The sequence below is a fragment of the Oncorhynchus mykiss genome, chromosome 10 (assembly GCF_013265735.2).
Source record: "Oncorhynchus mykiss isolate Arlee chromosome 10, USDA_OmykA_1.1, whole genome shotgun sequence".
NCBI lineage: Eukaryota > Metazoa > Chordata > Actinopteri > Salmoniformes > Salmonidae > Oncorhynchus > Oncorhynchus mykiss.
The window spans coordinates 79733457-79759648 of NC_048574.1; the positions used below are offsets into that span (position 1 = coordinate 79733457).

General features: G+C 42.4%; 1 protein-coding gene across 5 annotated transcripts in view; it reads left to right on the top strand.

Annotated features, from left to right (window-relative positions):
- Positions 1-26192, top strand: part of LOC110532970 (protein Dok-7) — a 54997-nt gene that overhangs the window by 6396 nt on the left and 22409 nt on the right. For all 5 annotated transcript variants that reach the window (XM_036934133.1, XM_036934134.1, XM_036934136.1 and 2 more), the window contains exons 3-5: positions 7881-8111; positions 13372-13572; positions 23437-23556. In XM_036934133.1, coding sequence (XP_036790028.1) covers positions 7881-8111; positions 13372-13572; positions 23437-23556 — 552 coding nt within the window. The remainder of the gene's footprint in view (positions 1-7880; positions 8112-13371; positions 13573-23436; positions 23557-26192) is intronic.

Below are 26192 nucleotides of genomic sequence, written 5' to 3' on the forward strand. Positions count from 1 at the left end.
TAATTGAGAATTGCTCTCATACAACCAGGACTAATTGAGAATTGCTCTCATACAACCAGGACTAATTGAGAATTGCTCTCATACAACCAGGACTAATTGAGAATTGCTCTCATACAACCAGGACTAATTGAGAATTGCTCTTGTAACGGATGTGAAATGGCTAGCTTAGTTAGCGGTGGTGCAGCGCTAAATAGCGTTTCAATCGGTGACGTCACTTGCTCTGAGACCTTGAAGTAGTTGTTCCCCCTTTGCTCTGCAAGGGCCGCGGCTTTTGTGGAGCGATGTGTGCAGAGGGTCCCTGGTTCGCGCCCGGGTATGGGCGAGGGGACGGTCTAAAGTTATACTGTTACACTCTCATACAACCAGGACTAATTCTCCAGGGCAAATCAAGTTCTATAATATTCTGTCTATAGAATTACATATTACTACACATTACACATATTACTATAGAATTCTGTTACATATTAGAAGGGGTTATTGTTCTGTTACATATTAGAAGGGGTTATTGTTCTGTTACATGTTCTGTTACATGTTAGAAGGGGTTATTGTTCTGTTACATATTAGAAGGGGTTATTGTTCTGTTACATGTTCTGTTACATGTTAGAAGGGGTTATTGTTCTGTTACATATTAGAAGGGGTTATTGTTCTGTTACATATTAGAGGGGGTTATTGTCCTGTTACATATTAGAAGGGGTTATTGTTCTGTTACATATTAGAAGGGGTTATTGTTCTGTTACATATTATAAGGGGTTATTGTTCTGTATTGTTCTGTTACATGTTCTGTTATTAGAAGGGGTTATTGTTCTGTTACATATTAGAAGGGGTTATTGTCCTGTTACATATTAGAAGGGGTTATTGTTCTGTTACATGTTAGAAGGGGTTATTGTTCTGTTACATGTTAGAAGGGGTTATTGTTCTGTTACATATTAGAAGGGGTTATTGTTCTGTTACATGTTAGAAGGGGTTATTGTTCTGTTACATATTAGAAGGGGTTATTGTTCTGTTACATGTTAGAAGGGGTTATTGTTCTGTTACATATTAGAAGGGGTTATTGTTCTGTTACATATTAGAAGGGGTTATTGTTCTGTTACATATTAGAAGGGGTTATTGTTCTGTTACATGTTAGAAGGGGTTATTGTTCTGTTACATATTAGAAGGGGTTATTGTTCTGTTACATGTTCTGTTACATATTAGAAGGGGTTATTGTTCTGTTACATGTTAGAAGGGGTTATTGTTCTGTTACATGTTCTGTTACATATTAGAAGGGGTTATTGTTCTGTTACATATTAGAAGGGGTTATTGTTCTGTTACATGTTCTGTTACATATTAGAAGGGGTTATTGTTCTGTTACATGTTAGAAGGGGTTATTGTTCTGTTACATATTAGAAGGGGTTATTGTTCTGTTACATATTAGAAGGGGTTATTGTTCTGTTACATATTAGAAGGGGTTATTGTTCTGTTACATGTTAGAAGGGGTTATTGTTCTGTTACATGTTCTGTTACATATTAGAAGGGGTTATTGTTCTGTTACATATTAGAAGGGGTTATTGTTCTGTTACATATTAGAAGGGGTTATTGTTCTGTTACATATTAGAAGGGGTTATTGTCCTGTTACATGTTCTGTTACATATTAGAAGGGGTTATTGTTCTGTTACATATTAGAAGGGGTTATTGTTCTGTTACATATTAGAAGGGGTTATTGTTCTGTTACATGTTAGAAGGGGTTATTGTTCTGTTACATATTAGAAGGGGTTATTGTTCTGTTACATATTAGAAGGGGTTATTGTTCTGTTACATGTTAGAAGGGGTTATTGTTCTGTTACATATTAGAAGGGGTTATTGTTCTGTTACATGTTAGAAGGGGTTATTGTTCTGTTACATATTAGAAGGGGTTATTGTTCTGTTACATATTAGAAGGGGTTATTGTTCTGTTACATGTTAGAAGGGGTTATTGTTCTGTTACATGTTAGAAGGGGTTATTGTTCTGTTACATGTTAGAAGGGGTTATTGTTCTGTTACATGTTAGAAGGGGTTATTGTTCTGTTACATATTAGAAGGGGTTATTGTTCTGTTACATGTTAGAAGGGGTTATTGTTCTGTTACATATTAGAAGGGGTTATTGTTCTGTTACATATTAGAAGGGGTTATTGTTCTGTTACATATTAGAAGGGGTTATTGTTCTGTTACATATTAGAAGGGGTTATTGTTCTGTTACATGTTCTGTTACATATTAGAAGGGGTTATTGTCCTGTTACATATTAGAAGGGGTTATTGTTCTGTTACATATTAGAAGGGGTTATTGTTCTGTTACATGTTCTGTTACATATTAGAAGGGGTTATTGTTCTGTTACATGTTAGAAGGGGTTATTGTTCTGTTACATATTAGAAGGGGTTATTGTTCTGTTACATATTAGAAGGGGTTATTGTTCTGTTACATGTTCTGTTACATATTAGAAGGGGTTATTGTCCTGTTACATATTAGAAGGGGTTATTGTTCTGTTACATATTAGAAGGGGTTATTGTTCTGTTACATATTAGAAGGGGTTATTGTTCTGTTACATATTAGAAGGGGTTACATGTTCTGTTACATATTAGAAGGGGTTATTGTTCTGTTACATATTAGAAGGGGTTATTGTTCTGTTACATATTAGAAGGGGTTATTGTTCTGTTACATATTAGAAGGGGTTACATGTTCTGTTACATATTAGAAGGGGTTATTGTTCTGTTACATGTTAGAAGGGGTTATTGTTCTGTTACATATTAGAAGGGGTTATTGTTCTGTTACATATTAGAAGGGGTTATTGTTCTGTTACATATTAGAAGGGGTTATTGTTCTGTTACATATTAGAAGGGGTTATTGTTCTGTTACATATTAGAAGGGGTTATTGTTCTGTTACATGTTAGAAGGGGTTATTGTTATGTTACATATTAGAAGGGGTTATTGTTCTGTTACATGTTAGAAGGGGTTATTGTTCTGTTACATATTAGAAGGGGTTATTGTTCTGTTACATGTTAGAAGGGGTTATTGTTCTGTTACATGTTAGAAGGGGTTATTGTTCTGTTACATATTAGAAGGGGTTATTGTTCTGTTACATATTAGAAGGGGTTATTGTTCTGTTACATGTTCTGTTACATATTAGAAGGGGTTATTGTTCTGTTACATATTAGAAGGGGTTATTGTTCTGTTACATATTAGAAGGGGTTATTGTTATGTTACATATTAGAAGGGGTTATTGTTCTGTTACATATTAGAAGGGGTTATAGTTCTGTTACATGTTAGAAGGGGTTATTGTTCTGTTACATATTAGAAGGGGTTATTGTTCTGTTACATATTAGAAGGGGTTATTGTTCTGTTACATATTAGAAGGGGTTATTGTTCTGTTACATATTAGAAGGGGTTATTGTTCTGTTACATATTAGAAGGGGTTATTGTTCTGTTACATGTTAGAAGGGGTTATTGTTCTGTTACATGTTAGAAGGGGTTATTGTTCTGTTACATATTAGAAGGGGTTATTGTTCTGTTACATATTAGAAGGGGTTATTGTTCTGTTACATATTAGAAGGGGTTATTGTTCTGTTACATATTAGAAGGGGTTATTGTTCTGTTACATATTAGAAGGGGTTATTGTTCTGTTACATAACAGAGGGGGTTATTGTTCTGTTACATGTTAGAAGGGGTTATTGTTCTGTTACATATTAGAAGGGGTTATTGTTCTGTTACATATTAGAAGGGGTTATTGTTCTGTTACATATTAGAAGGGGTTATTGTTCTGTTACATAACAGAGGGGGTTATTGTTCTGTTACATGTTAGAAGGGGTTATTGTTCTGTTACATATTAGAAGGGGTTATTGTTCTGTTACATATTAGAAGGGGTTATTGTTCTGTTACATATTAGAAGGGGTTATTGTTCTGTTACATATTAGAAGGGGTTATTGTTCTGTTACATGTTAGAAGGGGTTATTGTTCTGTTACATGTTAGAAGGGGTTATTGTTCTGTTACATATTAGAAGGGGTTATTGTTCTGTTACATGTTAGAAGGGGTTATTGTTCTGTTACATATTAGAAGGGGTTATTGTTCTGTTACATGTTAGAAGGGGTTATTGTTCTGTTACATGTTAGAAGGGGTTATTGTTCTGTTACATATTAGAAGGGGTTATTGTTATGTTACATATTAGAAGGGGTTATTGTTCTGTTACATATTAGAAGGGGTTATTGTTCTGTTACATATTAGAAGGGGTTATTGTTCTGTTACATATTAGAAGGGGTTATTGTTCTGTTACATATTAGAAGGGGTTATAGTTCTGTTACATATTAGAAGGGGTTATTGTTCTGTTACATATTAGAAGGGGTTATTGTTCTGTTACATATTAGAAGGGGTTATTGTTCTGTTACATATTAGAAGGGGTTACATGTTCTGTTACATATTAGAAGGGGTTATTGTTCTGTTACATATTAGAAGGGGTTATTGTTCTGTTACATATTAGAAGGGGTTATTGTTCTGTTACATGTTCTGTTACATATTAGAAGGGGTTATTGTTCTGTTACATATTAGAAGGGGTTATTGTTCTGTTACATATTAGAAGGGGTTATTGTTCTGTTACATGTTAGAAGGGGTTATTGTTCTGTTACATATTAGAAGGAGTTATTGTTCTGTTACATATTAGAAGGGGTTATTGTTCTGTTACATGTTAGAAGGGGTTATTGTTCTGTTACATGTTAGAAGGGGTTATTGTTCTGTTACATATTAGAAGGGGTTATTGTTCTGTTACATATTAGAAGGGGTTATTGTTATGTTACATATTAGAAGGGGTTATTGTTCTGTTACATATTAGAAGGGGTTATTGTTCTGTTACATGTTCTGTTACATATTAGAAGGGGTTATTGTTCTGTTACATGTTAGAAGGGGTTATTGTTCTGTTACATGTTAGAAGGGGTTATTGTTCTGTTACATATTATAAGGGGTTATTGTTATGTTACATATTAGAAGGGGTTATTGTTCTGTTACATATTAGAGGGGGTTATTGTTCTGTTACATGTTAGAAGGGGTTATTGTTCTGTTACATATTAGAAGGGGTTATTGTTCTGTTACATATTAGAAGGGGTTATTGTTCTGTTACATGTTAGAAGGGGTTATTGTTCTGTTACATATTAGAAGGGGTTATTGTTCTGTTACATGTTAGAAGGGGTTATTGTTCTGTTACATGTTAGAAGGGGTTATTGTTCTGTTACATGTTAGAAGGGGTTATTGTTCTGTTACATATTAGAAGGGGTTATTGTTATGTTACATATTAGAAGGGGTTATTGTTCTGTTACATGTTCTGTTACATGTTAGAAGGGGTTATTGTTCTGTTACATATTAGAAGGGGTTATTGTTCTGTTACATATTAGAAGGGGTTATTGTCCTTACATATTAGAAGGGGTTATTGTTCTGTTACATATTAGAAGGGGTTATTGTTCTGTTACATGTTCTGTTACATGTTAGAAGGGGTTATTGTTCTGTTACATATTAGAAGGGGTTATTGTTCTGTTACATATTAGAAGGGGTTATTGTTCTGTTACATGTTAGAAGGGGTTATTGTTCTGTTACATATTAGAAGGGGTTATTGTTCTGTTACATGTTAGAAGGGGTTATTGTTCTGTTACATGTTAGAAGGGGTTATTGTTCTGTTACATATTAGAAGGGGTTATTGTTCTGTTACATATTAGAAGGGGTTATTGTCCTGTTACATATTAGAAGGGGTTATTGTTCTGTTACATGTTCTGTTACATGTTAGAAGGGGTTATTGTTCTGTTACATGTTAGAAGGGGCTATTGTTCTGTTACATATTAGAAGGGGTTATTGTTCTGTTACATATTAGAAGGGGTTATTGTTCTGTTACATATTAGAAGGGGTTATTGTTCTGTTACATATTAGAAGGGGTTATTGTTCTGTTACATGTTAGAAGGGGTTATTGTTCTGTTACATGTTAGAAGGGGTTATTGTTCTGTTACATGTTAGAAGGGGTTAATGTTCTGTTACATATTAGAAGGGGTTATTGTTCTGTTACATGTTAGAAGGGGTTATTGTTCTGTTACATATTAGAAGGGGTTATTGTCCTGTTACATATTAGAAGGGGTTATTGTTCTGTTACATATTAGAAGGGGTTATTGTCCTGTTACATATTAGAAGGGGTTATTGTTCTGTTACATATTAGAAGGGGTTATTGTTCTGTTACATATTAGAAGGGGTTATTGTCCTGTTACATATTATTATTGTCCCCTAACCCTCCCACCTCTCCCCTAATTGTAGTAAACTAATGAACAACAACACTTAGGCTTCTACTTCCAGTTTATACATACTATATACATTCTACGGACACAGTATATTTTACATTAGTTATCTTGTTGTTATTAGTCCCAGCCTTCATCTCCAATTCAACCCCTCCCATCTATCTCTGAACACCATCCAGTCCCATCCTTCAGCTCCAATTCAACCCCTCCCATCTATCTCTAAACACAATTCAGTCCTTCAGCTCCCCTCAACCCCTCCCATCTATCTCTGAAGACCATCCAGTCCTTCAGCTCCCCTCAACCCCTCCCATCTATCTCTGAACACCATCCAGTCCTTCAGCTCCCCTAAACTCCTCCCATCTATCTCTGAAGACTAGTCCCATCCTTCAGCTCCCCTCAACCCCTCCCATCTATCTCTGAACACCATCCAGTCCTTCAGCTCCCCTCAACCCCTCCCATCTATCTCTGAACACCATCCAGTCCTTCAGCTCCCCTCAACCCCTCCCATCTATCTCTGAACACCATCCCATCCTTCCTCTCCCCTCAACCCCTCCCATCTATCTCTGAACACTATCCAGTCCCATCCTTCAGCTCCCCTCCACCCTCCCATCTATCTCTGAACACTATCCAGTCCCATCCTTCAGCTCCCCTCAACCCCTCCCATCTATCTCTGAACACTATCCAGTCCCATCCTTCAGCTCCCCTCCACCCCTCCCATCTATCTCTGAACACTATCCAGTCCCATCCTTCAGCTCCCCTCAACCCCTCCCATCTATCTCTGACCACCATCCAGTCCTTCAGCTCCCCTCAACCCCTCCCATCTATCTCTGAACACCATCCCATCCTTCCTCTCCCCTCAACCCCTCCCATCTATCTCTGAACACTATCCAGTCCCATCCTTCAGCTCCCCTCCACCCTCCCATCTATCTCTGAACACTATCCAGTCCCATCCTTCAGCTCCCCTCAACCCCTCCCATCTATCTCTGAACACTATCCAGTCCCATCCTTCAGCTCCCCTCAACCCCTCCCATCTATCTCTGAACACTATCCAGTCCCATCCTTCAGCTCCCCTCCACCCCTCCCATCTATCTCTGAACACTATCCAGTCCCATCCTTCAGCTCCCCTCAACCCCTCCCATCTATCTCTGACCACCATCCAGTCCTTCAGCTCCCCTCAACCCCTCCCATCTATCTCTGACCACCATCCAGTCCTTCAGCTCCCCTCAACCCCTCCCATCTATCTCTGAACACCATCCAGTCCCAGCTCCCCTCAACCCCTCCCCATCTATCTCTGAACACCATCCAGTCCCAGCCTTCATCTCCAATTCAACCCCTCCCATCTATCTCTGAACATCATCCAGTCCCATCCTTCCTCTCCCCTCAACCCCTCCCATCTATCTCTTAACACCATCCCGTCCTTCAGCTCCCCTCAACCCCTCCCATCTATCTCTGAACACCATCCAGTCCTTCAGCTCCCCTCAACCCCTCCCATCTATCTCTGAACACCATCCAGTCCTTCAGCTCCCCTCAACCCCTCCCATCTATCTCTAAAAGGGATTCTATGTTCAAAATGATTTCACCGTCTCTCCTCTCCTCCCTCTCTACCCAGACTGCCTCTCTCTCCAGGTCTACCGGGATAAGTCCGATAAGGTCAGGGGTCGTCGTGAGCGGCTGCAGATGACCTTGGAGGGGATCTGTGGAGTGGAGCCGGGGTTAGGGTACGACGGGGTGGCCTACACCCTCACCATCCTCTGTCTGGGACACACAGTGGGACTGGGCTTCGACAGCAGAGAGGGGCTGACGGCATGGGACGCTAGGCTGAGATACAGCCTGGGAGAAGGTAGGCTGGAGGGGGGGCAGTAGTGTGTGTGTGTGTGTGTGTGTGTGCGTGTGCGTGCGTGTGCGTGTGCGTGCGTGCTGAGATATAGCCTGGGAGAAGGTTGGGTGGAGGGGGGGGGGCAGTTGTGTGCGTTTGTTTATGTGTGCGTGTGTGTGTGTGTGCCTCTGTGTGTGTGTGTGTGTGCCTCTGTGTGTGTGTGTGTGTGTGTGCGCCGGAGTTTGCGAAGAAGTTGGTTTAATATGTACATCTCAGTCTAGACCAGTGGCGGTTGGTGCCGTCAACATTAGGGAGGATTGTTTTTGGTTTGTTTAATGAGCACGGCCTTATTTCAATTACAGCAGGTTGGATGACTGTCATTCATATTCACCCAGTTCAATGTAACAGTGACAGGTTTAGGTTACTGTCATTCATATTCACCCAGGTCAATGTAACAGTGACAGGTTTAGGTTACTGTTATTCATATTCACCCAGTTCAATGTAACAGTGACAGGTTTAGGTTACTGTCATTCATATTCACCCAGTTCAATGTAACAGTGACAGGTTTAGGTTACTGTCATTCATATTCACCCAGTTCAATGTAACAGTGACAGGTTTAGGTTACTGTCATTCATATTCACCCAGTTCAATGTAACAGTGACAGGTTTAGGTTACTGTCATTCATATTCACCCAGTTCAATGTAACAGTGACAGGTTTAGGTTACTGTCATTCATATTCACCCAGTTCAATGTAACAGTGACAGGTTTAGGTTACTGTCATTCATATTCACCCAGTTCAATGTAACAGTGACAGGTTTAGGTTACTGTCATTCATATTCACCCAGTTCAATGTAACAGTGACAGGTTTAGGTTACTGTCATTCATATTCACCCAGTTCAATGTAACAGTGACAGGTTTAGGTTACTGTCATTCATATTCACCCAGTTCAATGTAACAGTGACAGGTTTAGGTTACTGTCATTCATATTCACCCAGTTCAATGTAACAGTGACAGGTTTAGGTTACTGTCATTCATATTCACCCAGTTCAATGTAACAGTGACAGGTTTAGGTTACTGTCATTCATATTCACCCAGTTCAATGTAACAGTGACAGGTTTAGGTTACTGTCATTCATATTCACCCAGTTCAATGTAACAGTGACAGGTTTAGGTTACTGTCATTCATATTCACCCAGTTCAATGTAACAGTGACAGGTTTAGGTTACTGTCATTCATATTCACCCAGTTCAATGTAACAGTGACAGGTTTAGGTTACTGTCATTCATATTCACCCAGTTCAATGTAACAGTGACAGGTTTAGGTTACTGTCATTCACCCAGGTCAATGTAACAGTGACAGGTTTAGGTTACTGTCATTCATATTCACCCAGTTCAATGTAACAGAGACAGGTTTAGGTTACTGTCATTCATATTCACCCAGTTCAATGTAACAGTGACAGGTTTAGGTTACTGTCATTCATATTCACCCAGGTCAATGTAACAGTGACAGGTTTAGGTTACTGTCATTCACCCAGGTCAATGTAACAGTGACAGGTTTAGGTTACTGTCATTCATATTCACCCAGTTCAATGTAACAGTGACAGGTTTAGGTTACTGTCATTCACCCAGGTCAATGTAACAGTGACAGGTTTAGGTTACTGTCATTCATATTCACCCAGTTCAATGTAACAGAGACAGGTTTAGGTTACTGTCATTCATATTCACCCAGTTCAATGTAACAGTGACAGGTTTAGGTTACTGTCATTCATATTCACCCAGGTCAATGTAACAGTGACAGGTTTAGGTTACTGTCATTCACCCAGGTCAATGTAACAGTGACAGGTTTAGGTTACTGTCATTCACCCAGTTCAATGTAACAGTGACAGGTTTAGGTTACTGTCATTCACCCAGGTCAATGTAACAGTGACAGGTTTAGGTTACTGTCATTCACCCAGGTCAATGTAACAGTGACAGGTTTAGGTTACTGTCATTCACCCAGTTCAATGTAACAGTGACAGGTTTAGGTTACTGTCATTCATATTCACCCAGTTCAATGTAACAGTGACAGGTTTAGGTTACTGTCATTCATATTCACCCAGGTCAATGTAACAGTGACAGGTTTAGGTTACTGTCATTCACCCAGTTCAATGTAACAGTGACAGGTTTAGGTTACTGTCATTCATATTCACCCAGTTCAATGTAACAGTGACAGGTTTAGGTTACTGTCATTCACCCAGGTCAATGTAACAGTGACAGGTTTAGGTTACTGTCATTCACCCAGTTCAATGTAACAGTGACAGGTTTAGGTTACTGTCATTCATATTCACCCAGTTCAATGTAACAGTGACAGGTTTAGGTTACTGTCATTCATATTCACCCAGTTCAATGTAACAGTGACAGGTTTAGGTTACTGTCATTCATATTCACCCAGTTCAATGTAACAGTGACAGGTTTAGGTTACTGTCATTCATATTCACCCAGTTCAATGTAACAGTGACAGGTTTAGGTTACTGTTATTCATATTCACCCAGTTCAATGTAACAGTGACAGGTTTAGGTTACTGTTATTCATATTCACCCAGTTCAATGTAACAGTGACAGGTTTAGGTTACTGTCATTCATATTCACCCAGTTCAATGTAACAGTGACAGGTTTAGGTTACTGTCATTCATATTCACCCAGTTCAATGTAACAGTGACAGGTTTAGGTTACTGTCATTCACCCAGGTCAATGTAACAGTGACAGGTTTAGGTTACTGTCATTCACCCAGTTCAATGTAACAGTGACAGGTTTAGGTTACTGTCATTCACCCAGGTCAATGTAACAGTGACAGGTTTAGGTTACTGTCATTCACCCAGTTCAATGTAACAGTGATAGGTTTAGGTTACTGTCATTCATATTCACCCAGGTCAATGTAACAGTGACAGGTTTGATCCGTGTGTATGTATACTGTCCTAGACTAATGATCCGTGTGTATGTACTGTATACTGTCCTAGACTAATGATCCGTGTGTATGTACTGTATACTGTCCTAGACTTATGATCCGTGTGTATGTACTGTATACTGTCCTAGACTTATGATCCGTGTGTGTGTATACTGTCCTAGACTTATGATCCGTGTGTGTGTCTACTGTCCTAGACGTATGGTCCGTGTGTGTGTATACTGTCCTAGACGTATGATCCGTGTGTGTGTATACTGTCCTAGACGTATGATCCGTGTGTGTGTATACTGTCCTAGACTTATGATCCGTGTGTGTGTATACTGTCCTAGACTTATGATCCGTGTGTGTGTATACTGTATACTGTCCTAGACGTATGATCCGTGTGTGTGTCTACTGTCCTAGACTTATGATCCGTGTGTATGTACTGTATACTGTCCTAGACTTATGATCCGTGTGTGTGTATACTGTCCTAGACTAATGATCTGTGTGTATGTACTGTATACTGTCCTAGACTAATGATCCGTGTGTATGTACTGTATACTGTCCTAGACTTATGATCCGTGTGTATGTATACTGTCCTAGACTTATGATCCGTGTGTATGTATACTGTCCTAGACTTATGATCCGTGTGTATGTATACTGTCCTAGACTTATGATCCGTGTGTATGTATACTGTCCTAGACTTATGATCCGTGTGTATGTACTGTATACTGTCCTAGACTTATGATCCGTGTGTGTGTATACTGTCCTAGACTTATGATCCGTGTGTGTGTATACTGTATACTGTCCTAGACGTATGATCCGTGTGTGTGTCTACTGTCCTAGACTTATGATCCGTGTGTATGTACTGTATACTGTCCTAGACTTATGATCCGTGTGTGTGTATACTGTCCTAGACTAATGATCTGTGTGTATGTACTGTATACTGTCCTAGACTAATGATCCGTGTGTATGTACTGTATACTGTCCTAGACTTATGATCCGTGTGTATGTATACTGTCCTAGACTTATGATCCGTGTGTATGTATACTGTCCTAGACTTATGATCCGTGTGTATGTATACTGTCCTAGACTTATGATCCGTGTGTATGTATACTGTCCTAGACTTATGATCCGTGTGTATGTACTGTATACTGTCCTAGACTTATGATCCGTGTGTATGTATACTGTCCTAGACTTATGATCCGTGTGTATGTACTGTATACTGTCCTAGACTTATGATCCGTGTGTATGTACTGTATACTGTCCTAGACTTATGATCCGTGTGTGTACTGTATACTGTCCTAGACTTATGATCCGTGTGTGTGTATACTGTCCTAGACTTATGATCCGTGTGTGTGTATACTGTCCTAGACTTATGATCCGTGTGTGTGTATACTGTCCTAGACGTATGATCCGTGTGTATGTATACTGTCCTAGACGTATGATCCGTGTGTGTGTATACTGTCCTAGACGTATGATCCGTGTGTGTATGTACTGTATACTGTCCTAGACGTATGATCCGTGTGTGTGTATACTGTCCTAGACTTATGATCCGTGTGTGTGTATACTGTCCTAGACGTATGATCCGTGTGTATGTACTGTATACTGTCCTAGACGTATGATCCGTGTGTGTGTATACTGTCCTAGACTTATGATCCGTGTGTGTGTATACTGTCCTAGACTTATGATCCGTGTGTGTGTATGTATACTGTCCTAGACTTATGATCCGTGTGTGTGTATGTATACTGTCCTAGACTTATGATCCGTGTGTGTGTCTACTGTCCTAGACTTATGATCCGTGTGTGTGTACTGTATACTGTCCTAGACTTATGATCCGTGTGTGTGTATACTGTCCTAGACTTATGATCCGTGTGTGTGTATACTGTCCTAGACTTATGATCCGTGTGTGTGTATACTGTCCTAGACTTATGAGCCGTGTGTGTGTACTGTATACTGTCCTAGACTTATGATCCGTGTGTATGTACTGTATACTGTCCTAGACTTATGATCCGTGTGTGTGTATACTGTCCTAGACTAATGATCCGTGTGTGTGTATACTGTCCTAGACTAATGATCCGTGTGTGTGTATACTGTCCTAGACTTATGATCCGTGTGTGTGTATACTGTCCTAGACTTATGATCCGTGTGTGTTACCTTCATTATGTCTCTGATTGATACAGAACTCATGGTGTGTGACAGCGGCTCTCTTTGCCTTTAGCTTAGTTTGAATAATAATTAATCTCTCTCTCTCTCTCTCTCGCTCTCTCTCTCCCTCCCCCTTCCCCCCTCTCTCTCTCTCTCTATCTCCCTCTATCTCTACCTCCCTCTCTCCCCCCTCTCTTGCTCTCTTTCTCTCTCAACCAGTCCACAGGTTCAGTGTAGGTGTTCAGCCAGGAACTAAGCTAGAGAGTGGTCCCGCCTCCTTGCACCTGTGCAACAACCTACTGGTCCTCACTAGGGACCTCCCGCCGGCCGTGATTGGCCAGTGGAAGCTGTCAGACCTGCGTCGCTATGGCGACGTGCCCAATGGCTTTGTTTTTGAGGGTGGCACTAGATGTGGATACTGTGAGTATGGAACCACAAAGGGACAGTGTCCCAAATGGCACCCTATTCCCTATGTAGTGCACTACTTTAGACCAGAGCCCTATGGCACCCTATTCCCTATGTAGTGCACTACTTTAGACCAGAGTCCTATGGAACCCTATGTAGTGCACTACTTTAGACCAGAACCCTATGGCACACTATTCCCTATATAGTGCACTACTTTAGACCAGAGCCCTATGGCACCCTATGTAGCGCACTACTTTAGACCAGAGCCCTATTCCCTATGTAGTGCACTACTTTAGACCAGAGCCCTACGGCACCCTATTCCCTATATAGTGCACTACTTTAGACCAGAGCCCTATGGAACCCTATGTAGTGCTCTACTTTAGACCAGAGCCCTATGGCACCCTATTCCCTATGTAGTACACTACTTTAGACCAGAGGCCTATGGCACCCTATTCCCTAAATAGTGCACTACTTTAGAGCAGAGCCCTATGGCACCCTATTCCCTATATAGTGCACTACTTTTGAGAATGGAACTCACTGTGTCAACGGGTTAGCTAGTTTTAATAAGAATTAAATGGAATTGTTTTGAATTCCAAAACATTTCCATAGTGACAGTTCACCAGGTCTGTGGCCTCCATCTCTGGTCCTGGAGAAATCGAGGTGTGCAGGCTTTTGTTCCATCCCAGCAGTACATTGTCCCTGTTTTGTGGTTGGTAGATATCTCAGAGTACAGTATAGTTTATCTCAGTACAGTATAGTTGGTATCTCAGTACAGTATAGTTGGTATCTCAGTACAGTATAGTTGGTATCTCAGTACAGTATAGTTGGTATCTCCGTACAGTATAGTTGGTATTTCAGTACAGTATAGTTTATCTCAGAGTACAGTATAGTTGGTATCTCAGAGTACAGTATAGTTGGTATCTCAGAGTATAGTATAGTTGGTAACTCAGAGTACAGTATAGTTGGTATCTCAGTACAGTATAGTTGGTATCTCAGTACAGTATAGTTGGTATCTCAGAGTACAGTATAGTTGGTATTTCAGTACAGTATAGTTTATCTCAGTACAGTATAGTTGGTATCTCAGTACAGTATAGTTGGTATCTCAGAGTACAGTATAGTTAGTATCTCTGAGTACAGTATAGTTGGTATCTCAGTACAGTATAGTTGGTATCTCAGAGTACAGTATAGTTGGTATCTCAGTACAGTATAGTTGGTATCTCAGTACAGTATAGTTGGTATCTCAGAGTACAGTATAGTTAGTATCTCTGAGTACAGTATAGTTTATCTCAGTACAGTATAGTTGGTATCTCAGTACAGTATAGTTGGTATCTCAGTACAGTACAGTTGGTATCTCAGTACAGTATAGTTGGTATCTCAGAGTACAGTATAGTTGGTATCTCAGTACAGTATAGTTGGTATCTCAGTACAGTATAGTTGGTATCTCAGTACAGTATAGTTGGTATCTCAGTACAGTACAGTTGGTTGGTATCTCAGTACAGTATAGTTGGTATCTCAGTACAGTATAGTTGGTATCTCAGTACAGTATAGTTGGTATCTCAGTACAGTACAGTTGGTTGGTATCTCAGTACAGTATAGTTGGTATCTCAGTACAGTACAGTTGGTTGGTATCACAGTACGGTATAGTTGGTATCTCAGTACAGTATAGTTGGTATCTCAGTACAGTACAGTTGGTTGGTATCACAGTACAGTATAGTTGGTATCTCAGTACAGTATAGTTGGTATCTCAGTACAGTATAGTTGGTATCTCAGTACAGTACAGTATAGTTGGTATCTCAGTACAGTATAGTTGGTATCTCAGTACAGTATAGTTGGTATCTCAGTACAGTACAGTATAGTTGGTATCTCAGTACAGTACAGTTGGTTGGTATGTCAGACCCTCATATCTACTGGTTTATTATGTCCACGGGGTCACTCTAAACTGCAGGCATATCAAATAGGTTTTTATAATACACACACACACACACACACACACACACACACACTGTCATGACGTTGCCCTCTTTGGGTACAACGAGCACTATTCCACCTCCCTCTGTCTCTCCTACACCCAGGCTGCTGCCACCTCAGGTCGTAAATTCCTGGAGGAGAATCCTGCCTCGTGGTCAGACTATATAGAGAGAGTGAGTTTTCATAGAGAGAACAAAGGAATTTCTTCCACCTCACAGAACTGGAGGTCCGAACGACATTCATGTTCTGGAGAAAGTATAAAAGATCGGTGAAGAATCCAGTTTACGAACTGGTCCGGTTGGTGCAATGTGGTGAAACTCATGAGAGACAATACGGCCACATTACCATAACGCTGTTTATACAGGAGTCTCAAGTATGAGGCTTTACATCTAACTGTTGTACAAAATGAATGAGTAATTATGTGCTCGTGTCAACTGTCCTTACCGTAACGGGCCTGTCAGGACCAATGACAACTGTCTTTACCGTAACAGGCCTGTCAGGACCAAGGACAACTGTCTTTACCGTAACGGGCCTGTCAGGACCAATGACAACTGTCTTTACCGTAACAGGCCTGTCAGGACCAAGGACAACTGTCCTTACCGTAACGGGCCTGTCAGGACCAATGACAACTGTCTTTACCGTAACAGGCCTGTCAGGACCAAGGACAACTGTCTTTACCGTAACGGGCCTGTCTTTACCGTAACGGGCCTGTCAGGACCAATGACAACTGTCTTTACCGTAACGGGCCTGTCTTTACCGTAACGGGCCTGTCAGGACCAAGGACAACTGTCTTTACCGTAACGGGCCTGTCTTTACCGTAACAGGCCTGTCAGGACCAAGGACAACTGTCTTTACCGTAACAGGCCTGTCAGGACCAATGACAACTGTCCTTACCGTAACGGGCCTGTCAGGACCAATGACAACTGTCTTTACCGTAACAGGCCTGTCAGGACCAAGGACAACTGTCTTTACCGTAACAGGCCTGTCAGGACCAAAGACAACTGTCTTTACCGTAACGGGCCTGTCTTTACCGTAACAGGCCTGTCAGGACCAAGGACAACTGTCTTTACCGTAACGGGCCTGTCTTTACCGTAACGGGCCTGTCAGGACCAAAGACAACTGTCTTTACCGTAACACGCCTGTCAGGACCAATGACAACTGTCTTTACCGTAACACGCCTGTCAGGACCAATGACAACTGTCTTTACCGTAACAGGCCTGTCAGGACCAATGACAACTGTCCTTACCGTAACAGGCCTGTCAGGACCAATGACAACTGTCTTTACCGTAACGGGCCTGTCTTTACCGTAACAGGCCTGTCAGGACCAAAGACAACTGTCTTTACCGTAACGGGCCTATCTTTACCGTAACGGGCCTGTCAGGACCAAAGACAACTGTCCTTACCGTAACGGGCCTGTCAGGACCAATGACAACTGTCCTTACCGTAACAGGCCTGTCAGGACCAAGGACAACTGTCCTTACCGTAACGGGCCTGTCTTTACCGTAACGGGCCTGTCAGGACCAATGACAACTGTCTCTACCGTAACGGGCCTGTCTTTACCGTAACGGGCCTGTCAGGACCAATGACTACTGTCTCTACCGTAACGGGCCTGTCAGGACCAATGACAACTGTCTCTACCGTAACGGGCCTGTCTTTACCGTAACGGGCCTGTCAGGACCAATGACAACTGTCCTTACCGTAACGGGCCTGTCTTTACCGTAACGGGCCTGTCAGGACCAATGACAACTGTCTTTACCGTAACGGGCCTGTCAGGACCAAGGACAACTGTCTTTACCGTAACGGGCCTGTCTTTACCGTAACGGGCCTGTCAGGACCAATGACAACTGTCCTTACCGTAACGGGCCTGTCTTTACCGTAACGGGCCTGTCAGGACCAATGACAACTGTCCTTACCGTAACGGGCCTGTCTTTACCGTAACGGGCCTGTCAGGACCAATGACAACTGTCTCTACCGTAACGGGCCTGTCTTTACCGTAACGGGCCTGTCAGGACCAATGACAACTGTCTCTACCGTAACGGGCCTGTCTCTACCGTAACGGGCCTTTCAGGACCAATGACAACGGTCTTTACCATAGCAAGGGTGTGTGTGTGTGTGTGTGTGTGTGTGTTTGAGAGAGAGAGAGACACACTCTCCTGGGCCTTAATACTAGTGTCTTGTTTCTTCACTCTATAAATACCACTCCCCCTAGAGCCATCTCAGACCAATCACCTCGGCCCTCTCCACCACCTCATTTACATATTGCCAGCTGCCCTCAGAACAGCAGTGGGGGAATGACATGTCCAGAATGAAGGGTGTGTGTTGTTACGGTAGAGAAATAGAACAGATAGAATGTGAGTGTTGGTTCATTATAGAAATAGAACAGATAGAATGTGAGTGTTGGTTCATTAGAGAAATAGAACAGATAGAATGTGAGTGTTGGTTCATAACAGAAATAGGAGAGATAGAATGTGAGTGTTGGTTCATTAGAGAAATAGGAGTGATAGAATGTGAGTGTTGGTTCATTAGAGAAATAGGAGTGATAGAATGTGAGTGTTGGCTCATTAGAGAAATAGAACAGATAGAATGTGAGTGTTGGTTCATTAGAGAAATAGGAGAGATAGAATGTGAGTGTTGCTTCATTAGAGAAATATAACAGATAGAATGTGGGTGTTGGTTCATTAGAGAAATAGAACAGATAGAATGTGAGTGTTGGTTCATTAGAGAAATAGAACAGATAGAATGTGAGTGTTGGTTCATTAGAGAAATAGAACAGATAGAATGTGAGTGTTGGTTCATTAGAGAAATAGAACAGATAGAATGTGAGTGTTGGTTCATTAGATAAATGTCAGTCCGTGTCCCTGTGGATGGTAAACAGGGATGGGGAACAAAGCCCAGGTAACATTTGGGTCCAAAATCTGTACCGTGCTGTATTTGTAAAGACAACATGTCACTGGCCTGGCGAGTTAGTTGGGCACATGTTCTACTAGTCTGGTCTGAATAGTTATATCCTCAGATTAGTGGGTTAGTTGGGCACATTTTCTACTAGTCTGGTCTGAATAGTACTATCCTCAGATTAGTGGGTTAGTTGGGCACATTTTCTACTAGTCTGGTCTGAATAGTACTATCCTCAGATTAGTGGGTTAGTTGGGCACATGTTCTACTAGTCTGGTCTGAATAGTACTATCCTCAGATTAGTGGGTTAGTTGGGCACATTTTCCACTAGTCTGGTCTGAATAGTAATATCCTCAGATTAGTGGGTTAGTTGGGCACATGTTCTACTAGTCTGGTCTGAATAGTACTATCCTCAGATTAGTGGGTTAGTTGGGCACATGTTCTACTAGTCTGGTCTGAATAGTACTATCCTCAGATTAGTGGGTTAGTTGGGCACATTTTCCACTAGTCTGGTCTGAATAGTAATATCCTCAGATTAGTGGGTTAGTTGGGCACATGTTCTACTAGTCTGGTCTGAATAGTACTATCCTCAGATTAGTGGGTTAGTTGGGCACATGTTCTACTAGTCTGGTCTGAATAGTAATATCCTCAGATTAGTGGGTTAGTTGGGCACATGTTCTACTAGTCTGGTCTGAATAGTACTATCCTCAGATTAGTGGGTTAGTTGGGCACATGTTCTACTAGTCTGGTCTGAATAGTAATATCCTCAGACTAGTGGGTTAGTTGGGCACATTTTCTACTAGTCTGGTCTGAATAGTACTATCCTCAGATTAGTGGGTTAGTTGGGCACATTTTCTACTAGTCTGGTCTGAATAGTACTATCCTCAGATTAGTGGGTTAGTTGGGCACATTTTCTACTAGTCTGGTCTGAATAGTAATATCCTCAGACTAGTGGGTTAGTTGGGCACATGTTCTACTAGTCTGGTCTGAATAGTACTATCCTCAGATTAGTGGGTTAGTTGGGCACATTTTCTACTAGTCTGGTCTGAATAGTACTATCCTCAGATTAGTGGGTTAGTTGGGCACATGTTCTACTAGTCTGGTCTGAATAGTAATATCCTCAGATTAGTGGGTTAGTTGGGCACATGTTCTACTAGTCTGGTCTGAATAGTAATATCCTCAGATTAGTGGGTTAGTTGGGCACCTTTTCTACTAGTCTGGTCTGAATAGTACTATCCTCAGATTAGTGGGTTAGTTGGGCACATGTTCCACTAGTCTGGTCTGAATAGTACTATCCTCAGATTAGTGGGTTAGTCGGGCACATTTTCCACTAGTCTGGTCTGAATAGTAATATCCTCAGATTAGTGGGTTAGTTGGGCACATGTTCTACTAGTCTGGTCTGAATAGTACTATCCTCAGATTAGTGGGTTAGTTGGGCACATTTTCTACTAGTCTGGTCTGAATAGTACTATCCTCAGACTAGTGGGTTAGTTGGGCACATGTTCTACTAGTCTGGTCTGGATAGTACTATCCTCAGATTAGTGGGTTAGTTGGGCACATGTTCTACTAGTCTGGTCTGGATAGTACTATCCTCAGATTAGTGGGTTAGTTGGGCACATGTTCTACTAGTCTGGTCTGAATAGTACTATCCTCAGATTAGTGGGTTAGTTGGGCACCTTTTCTACTAGTCTGGTCTGAATAGTACTATCCTCAGATTAGTGAGTTAGTTGGGCACCTTTTCTACTAGTCTGGTCTGAATAGTAATATCCTCAGATTAGTGGGTTAGTTGGGCACATGTTCTACTAGTCTGGTCTGAATAGTACTATCCTCAGATTAGTGGGTTAGTTGGGCACATGTTCTACTAGTCTGGTCTGAATAGTACTATCCTCAGATTAGTGAGTTAGTTGGGCACCTTTTCTACTAGTCTGGTCTGGATAGTACTATCCTCAGATTAGTGGGTTAGTTGGGCACCTTTTCTACTAGTCTGGTCTGAATAGTACTATCCTCAGATTAGTGGGTTAGTTGGGCACATGTTCTACTAGTCTGGTCTGAATAGTACTATCCTCAGATTAGTGAGTTAGTTGGGCACCTTTTCTACTAGTCTGGTCTGGATAGTACTATCCTCAGATTAGAGGGTTAGTTGGGCACATGTTCTACTAGTCTGGTCTGAATAGTACTATCCTCAGATTAGTGGGTTAGTTGGGCACATGTTCTACTAGTCTGGTCTGAATAGTACTATCCTCAGATTAGAGGGTTAGTTGGGCACATGTTCTACTAGTCTGGTCTGAATAGTACTATCCTCAGACTAGTGGGTTAGTTGGGCACATTTTCTACTAGTCTGGTCTGAATAGTACTATCCTCAGATTAGTGGGTTAGTTGGGCACATGTTCTACTAGTCTGGTCTGAATAGTACTATCCTCAGATTAGTGGGTTAGTTGGGCACATGTTCTACTAGTCTGGTCTGAATAGTACTATCCTCAGATTAGTGGGTTAGTTGGGCACATGTTCTACTAGTTTGGTCTGGATAGTACTATCCTCAGATTAGTGGGTTAGTTGGGCACATGTTCTACTAGTCTGGTCTGAATAGTACTATCCTCAGATTAGAGGGTTAGTTGGGCACATTTTCTACTAGTTTGGTCTGAATAGTACTATCCTCAGATTAGTGGGTTAGTTGGGCACATGTTCTACTAGTCTGGTCTGAATAGTACTATCCTCAGACTAGTGGGTTAGTTGGGCACATGTTCTACTAGTCTGGTCTGAATAGTACTATCCTCAGACTAGTGGGTTAGTTGGGCACATGTTCTACTAGTCTGGTCTGAATAGTACTATCCTCAGATTAGTGGGTTAGTTGGGCACATGTTCTACTAGTCTGGTCTGAATAGTACTATCCTCAGATTAGTGGGTTAGTTGGGCACATGTTCTACTAGTCTGGTCTGAATAGTAATATCCTCAGATTAGAGGGTTTTGTTCATTTCCAACCCCTGACTGTAAATCATCACCCGCTGTAAAGAATAACGTACGGTCTAGGTTCTGTCACACAGCTGTGTGTGTGTGTGTGTGTGTGTGTGTGTGTGTGTGTCAGGTGACGATAGGAGAGGGGAGGGGGGAGAAGGAGGAGAGGAGAGGGATGTCTTGTGACTTATCACCTCTGTGTGTCTTCATCTGACCCGCAGTTAACACACTCACACTAACACACACACACTACCACAATCACACTAACACACACACACTAACACTCACCAAGTCACACACACACTAACAGACACACACTACCACAATCACACTAACACACACACACTAACACTCACCAAGTCACACACACACTAACAGACACACACTACCACAATCACACTAACAGACACACACTAACAGACACCAAGTCACACTCACACTAACAGACACACATACTAACAGACACACACTAACACACACAGTACTTTTGTCTGTAAACGCTCCAAAAGTATTCTCTCAAGGTTTTTTTTGACAGATATAGAACAGGATATTTTCTGTTAACAAAAACATTGAACAAAGATGTGGTTGTGCCGTCATGTTGTCGTCTCTATAGGACACGTCTACTGAATGATCTTCTGGCTGAGGTTATAGGACACGTCTACTGAATTATCTACTGGCTGAGGTTATAGGACACGTCTACTGAATGATCTTCTGGCTGAGGTTATAGGACACGTCTACTGAATGATCTTCTGGCTGAGGTTATAGGACACGTCTACTGAATGATCTTCTGGCTGAGGTTATAGGACACGTCTACTGAATGATCTACTGGCTGAGGTTATAGGACACGTCTACTGAATGACCTTCTGGCTGAGGTTATAGGACATGTCTACTGAATGACCTTCTGGCTGAGGTTATAGGACACGTCTACTGAATGATCTTCTGGCTGAGGTTATAGGACACGTCTACTGAATGATCTTCTGGCTGAGGTTATAGGACATGTCTACTGAATGACCTTCTGGCTGAGGTTATAGGACACGTCTACTGAATGATCTTCTGGCTGAGGTTATAGGACACGTCTACTGAATGACCTTCTGGCTGAGGTTATAGGACACGTCTACTGAATGATCTACTGGCTGAGGTTATAGGACACGTCTACTGAATGACCTTCTGGCTGAGGTTATAGGACACGTCTACTGAATGATCTTCTGGCTGAGGTTTTTCCTCACGTTGCGTTTTCGTCTGGAACTGTTCTGATACAACGACAGGAACCCGTTGAATCGTTGAAGATTGTTGACGTAACCAAGGGCTTTTTTTGTCTACAGTACAACCGTACAAAACCTCTCTGTGTTTCATCAAGGGCAGATAGCCTTCACTACCAGCCTCCTAATGGTTAAACTAGCTGGCCTCATTTAGTCAGGGGAAATATCTCTCTTCAATCAATGTCATTTCTACCAGCCTCCTTTAAAAAATATCTTGGAACCTTTGTTGTCAATTTGTAATAGTTTGTATGTTCTTCTCTCCCTCATCTTCCCTCTCTCTGTCTGTCTCTCTCTCTCTGTCTCTCTCTCTCTGTCTCTGTCTCTGTCTCTCTCTGTCTTTCTCTGTCTCTCTCTCTCTCTCTCTCTCTCTCTCTCTCTCTCTCTCTCTCTCTCTCTCTCTCTCTGTCTCTCCCTGTCTCTCTCCCTCATCTTCCCTCTCTCTCTCTCTGTCTCTCTCTCTCTCTCTGTCTCTCTCTATCTCTCTGTCTCTCTCTCTCTCTCTGTCTCTCTCTCTCTCTCTGTCTCTCTCTCTCTCTCTTTGTCTCTCTCTCTCTGTCTCTCTCTCTCTGTCTCTCTCTGTCTCTCTGTCTCTCTCTGTCTCTCTGTCTCTCTCTCTCTCTCTGTCTCTCTTTCTCTCTGTCTCTCTCTGTCTCTCTCTCTCTCTCTGTCTCTCTCTCTCTCTCTGTCTCTCTCTCTCTGTCTCTTTCTCTCTGTCTCTCTCTGTCTCTCTCTCTCTCTCTCTCTGTCTCTCTCTCTCTCTCTCTGTCTCTCTCTGTCTCTCTCTCTCTCTGTCTCTCTCTGTGTCTAGGGGCTGGTGTGTTCTTCCTGTCCTGTTCAGAAGGAGAGCAGATCAGTTTCCTGTTTGACTGTATAGTCAGAGGCATCTCTCCTAGTAGAACACCTAGTGGCCTTAGACCTAACCTACCAGGTATATACACACACACATACACTATAGAAGGCAGGCGGGTCAACCGTTGTTTATCAGTCCTCAGTACAGTCAAAGGCTCTCTCTCTCACATATTTTCCTACCAAAGGAATGTGACTTGTGTCTCTAAGGTTTACTGGGTGTTTTAGTGTGTGTGTGTGTGTGTGTGTGTGTGTGTGTGTGTGTGTGTGTGTGTGTGTGTGTGTGTGTGTGTGTGTGTGTGTGTGTGTGTGTGTGTGTGTGTGTGTGTGTGTGTGTGTCGAGGCGCCAGTATGGAGGTGGCATCACATGCTCAAAGCCCTTTGGGGCCACTGTGTGGATTAAGGGGCGTGTGTGTGTGTGTGTTCACAGCCATTTCTGAGAAGGCCTCACATGTTGAGACAGGGTTTAGTGACTGTAGGGGGAAGAATAACTACATATAACACACACACACACACGGCACCATGAAGACAAAAAAAACAAACATTAAACTTTAAACCTTTTGTGAACGGATCAGATTGTCCCAAACCCCCCCAACAGGAGACACAGCATGAACAGACTGAAGGCAGAGGTTGGGATTCCTTTACTTGTGAACTAAAACAGGTTTTCTTTCTCCGTACAAAATAACTTTCCAGGACAACGCTGAAACACCAGCGTAAAATAAACACTAAACATTAAACTAAAGAAACTAAACATATTAACTAAACTAAAGCCGTTGGCCAAAAATAGGACTGTGGCCAACAAGAGAAAGCAAAACAACAAACAGCTACTCCTGTGAGATACATTGTGTGTGTGTGTGAGAGAGAGTGTGTGTGTGAGAGAGTGTGTGTGTGAGAGAGAGTGTGTGTGAGTATGTGTAAGAGTGTGTGTATGTGTAAGAGTGTGTGTGTGTGTGTGTGTGTGTGTATGTGTGTTCTGTGTATACAGCGTGTGTATACATATCTGCCTCTGTCAGGCCTGAGAAGGGTGCTGCAGCCTGTTTTAACCTGAGACATTCCGTGCTTTAACAGTGCTATAATTAGCCTAGCTTAGTTTAGTGTTAGCTAGCGCTAGCCAGTGTTAGTCGACACCCCATTCAGCATAGTGACTAAAACTGCTGTAGGGGCTTAGCGGTTAGCATTAGCCATTAGCTAGCTGTCATGCTAAGCTAGTGACAGGGGGTAGATACTTGACACCCCCTCCACCCCATCTTGCATTCTCACACACATACATACGGGACATAGTGTACACACACACACACACACACACTCTTACACATAACACACAGACACACATTCTCACTCACACTCACTCTTAGACATAAACACACACACACTCACTCACTCACAGACAGGCAGACATACACTCATATACACCTCTCTGTAAATGTGCTCACACACACACACACACACACACACACACACACACACACACACACACACACACACACACACACACACACACACACAGCTGTCATGTACATCTTGTAAATGTCCCAGCCTTTGGCAGTGTTTTTCACACGGACACACACCTCCCCTCCCTGTGAAGGTGTGTGAATTGGCAGGGTTTTTCACTGAATCAGAGAGACAGAGAGCTGCTAGACGCTGAGTGTAACTGGGAGAGGGGGAGGAAGAGGGGAGGGGAGGGAGAGGGGAAGGGATAGGGGAGAGCAGGTGGAGGTCACAGATAGGAGGACTTAGTTAAGGACAGGAGAGAGTGGAAGAGAGGAGAGGATTGGAGGATAGAGGGTAGAGTAGGTGGGAGAGGGGAGGGAGAGTGGGGGGGAGGGAGGTAGGGGGGGGGGAGTAGGTAGGAGCGGAGAGGGGAGGGAGGTGGAGGAGAGGATCGGGTGAAAGAGGAGGGAAGGGAGGAGAAGAGAGAGGGGATACAATGCCAACTTAAAGGGTAGGAAGCGGGAGTTAAATCTGCCCCCTCCCCCTCTCTTTGGTAGTTAACTCAGCCTGCCTCCCCATCACTTTGGTAGTTAACTCAGCCTGCCTCCCCCTCTCTTTGGTAGTTAACTCAGCCTGCCTCCCCCTCACTTTGGTAGTTAACTCAGCCTGCCTCCCCATCACTTTGGTAGTTAACTCAGCCTGCCTCCCCATCACTTTGGTAGTTAACTCAGCCTGCCTCCCCCTCTCTTTGGTAGTTAACTCAGCCTCCCTCCCCCTCACTTTGGTAGTTAACTCAGCCTGCCTCCCCATCACTTTGGTAGTTAACTCAGCCTCCCTCCCCCTCACTTTGGTAGTTAACTCAGCCTGCCTCCCCATCACTTTGGTAGTTAACTCAGCCTGCCTCCCCATCACTTTGATAGTTAACTCAGCCTGCCTCCCCATCACTTTGGTAGTTAACTCAGCCTGCCTCCCCATCACTTTGGTAGTTAACTCAGCCTCCCTCCCCCTCACTTTGGTAGTTAACTCAGCCTGCCTCCCCATCACTTTGGTAGTTAACTCAGCCTCCCTCCCCCTCACTTTGGTAGTTAACTCAGCCTGCCTCCCCATCACTTTGGTAGTTAACTCAGCCTGCCTCCCCCTCTCTTTGGTAGTTAACTCAGCCTGCCTCCCCCTCACTTTGGTAGTTAACTCAGCCTGCCTCCCCCTCACTTTGGTAGTTAACTCAGCCTGCCCCCCCATCACTTTGGTTGCTAACTCAGCCTCCCTCCCCATCACTTTGGTAGCTAA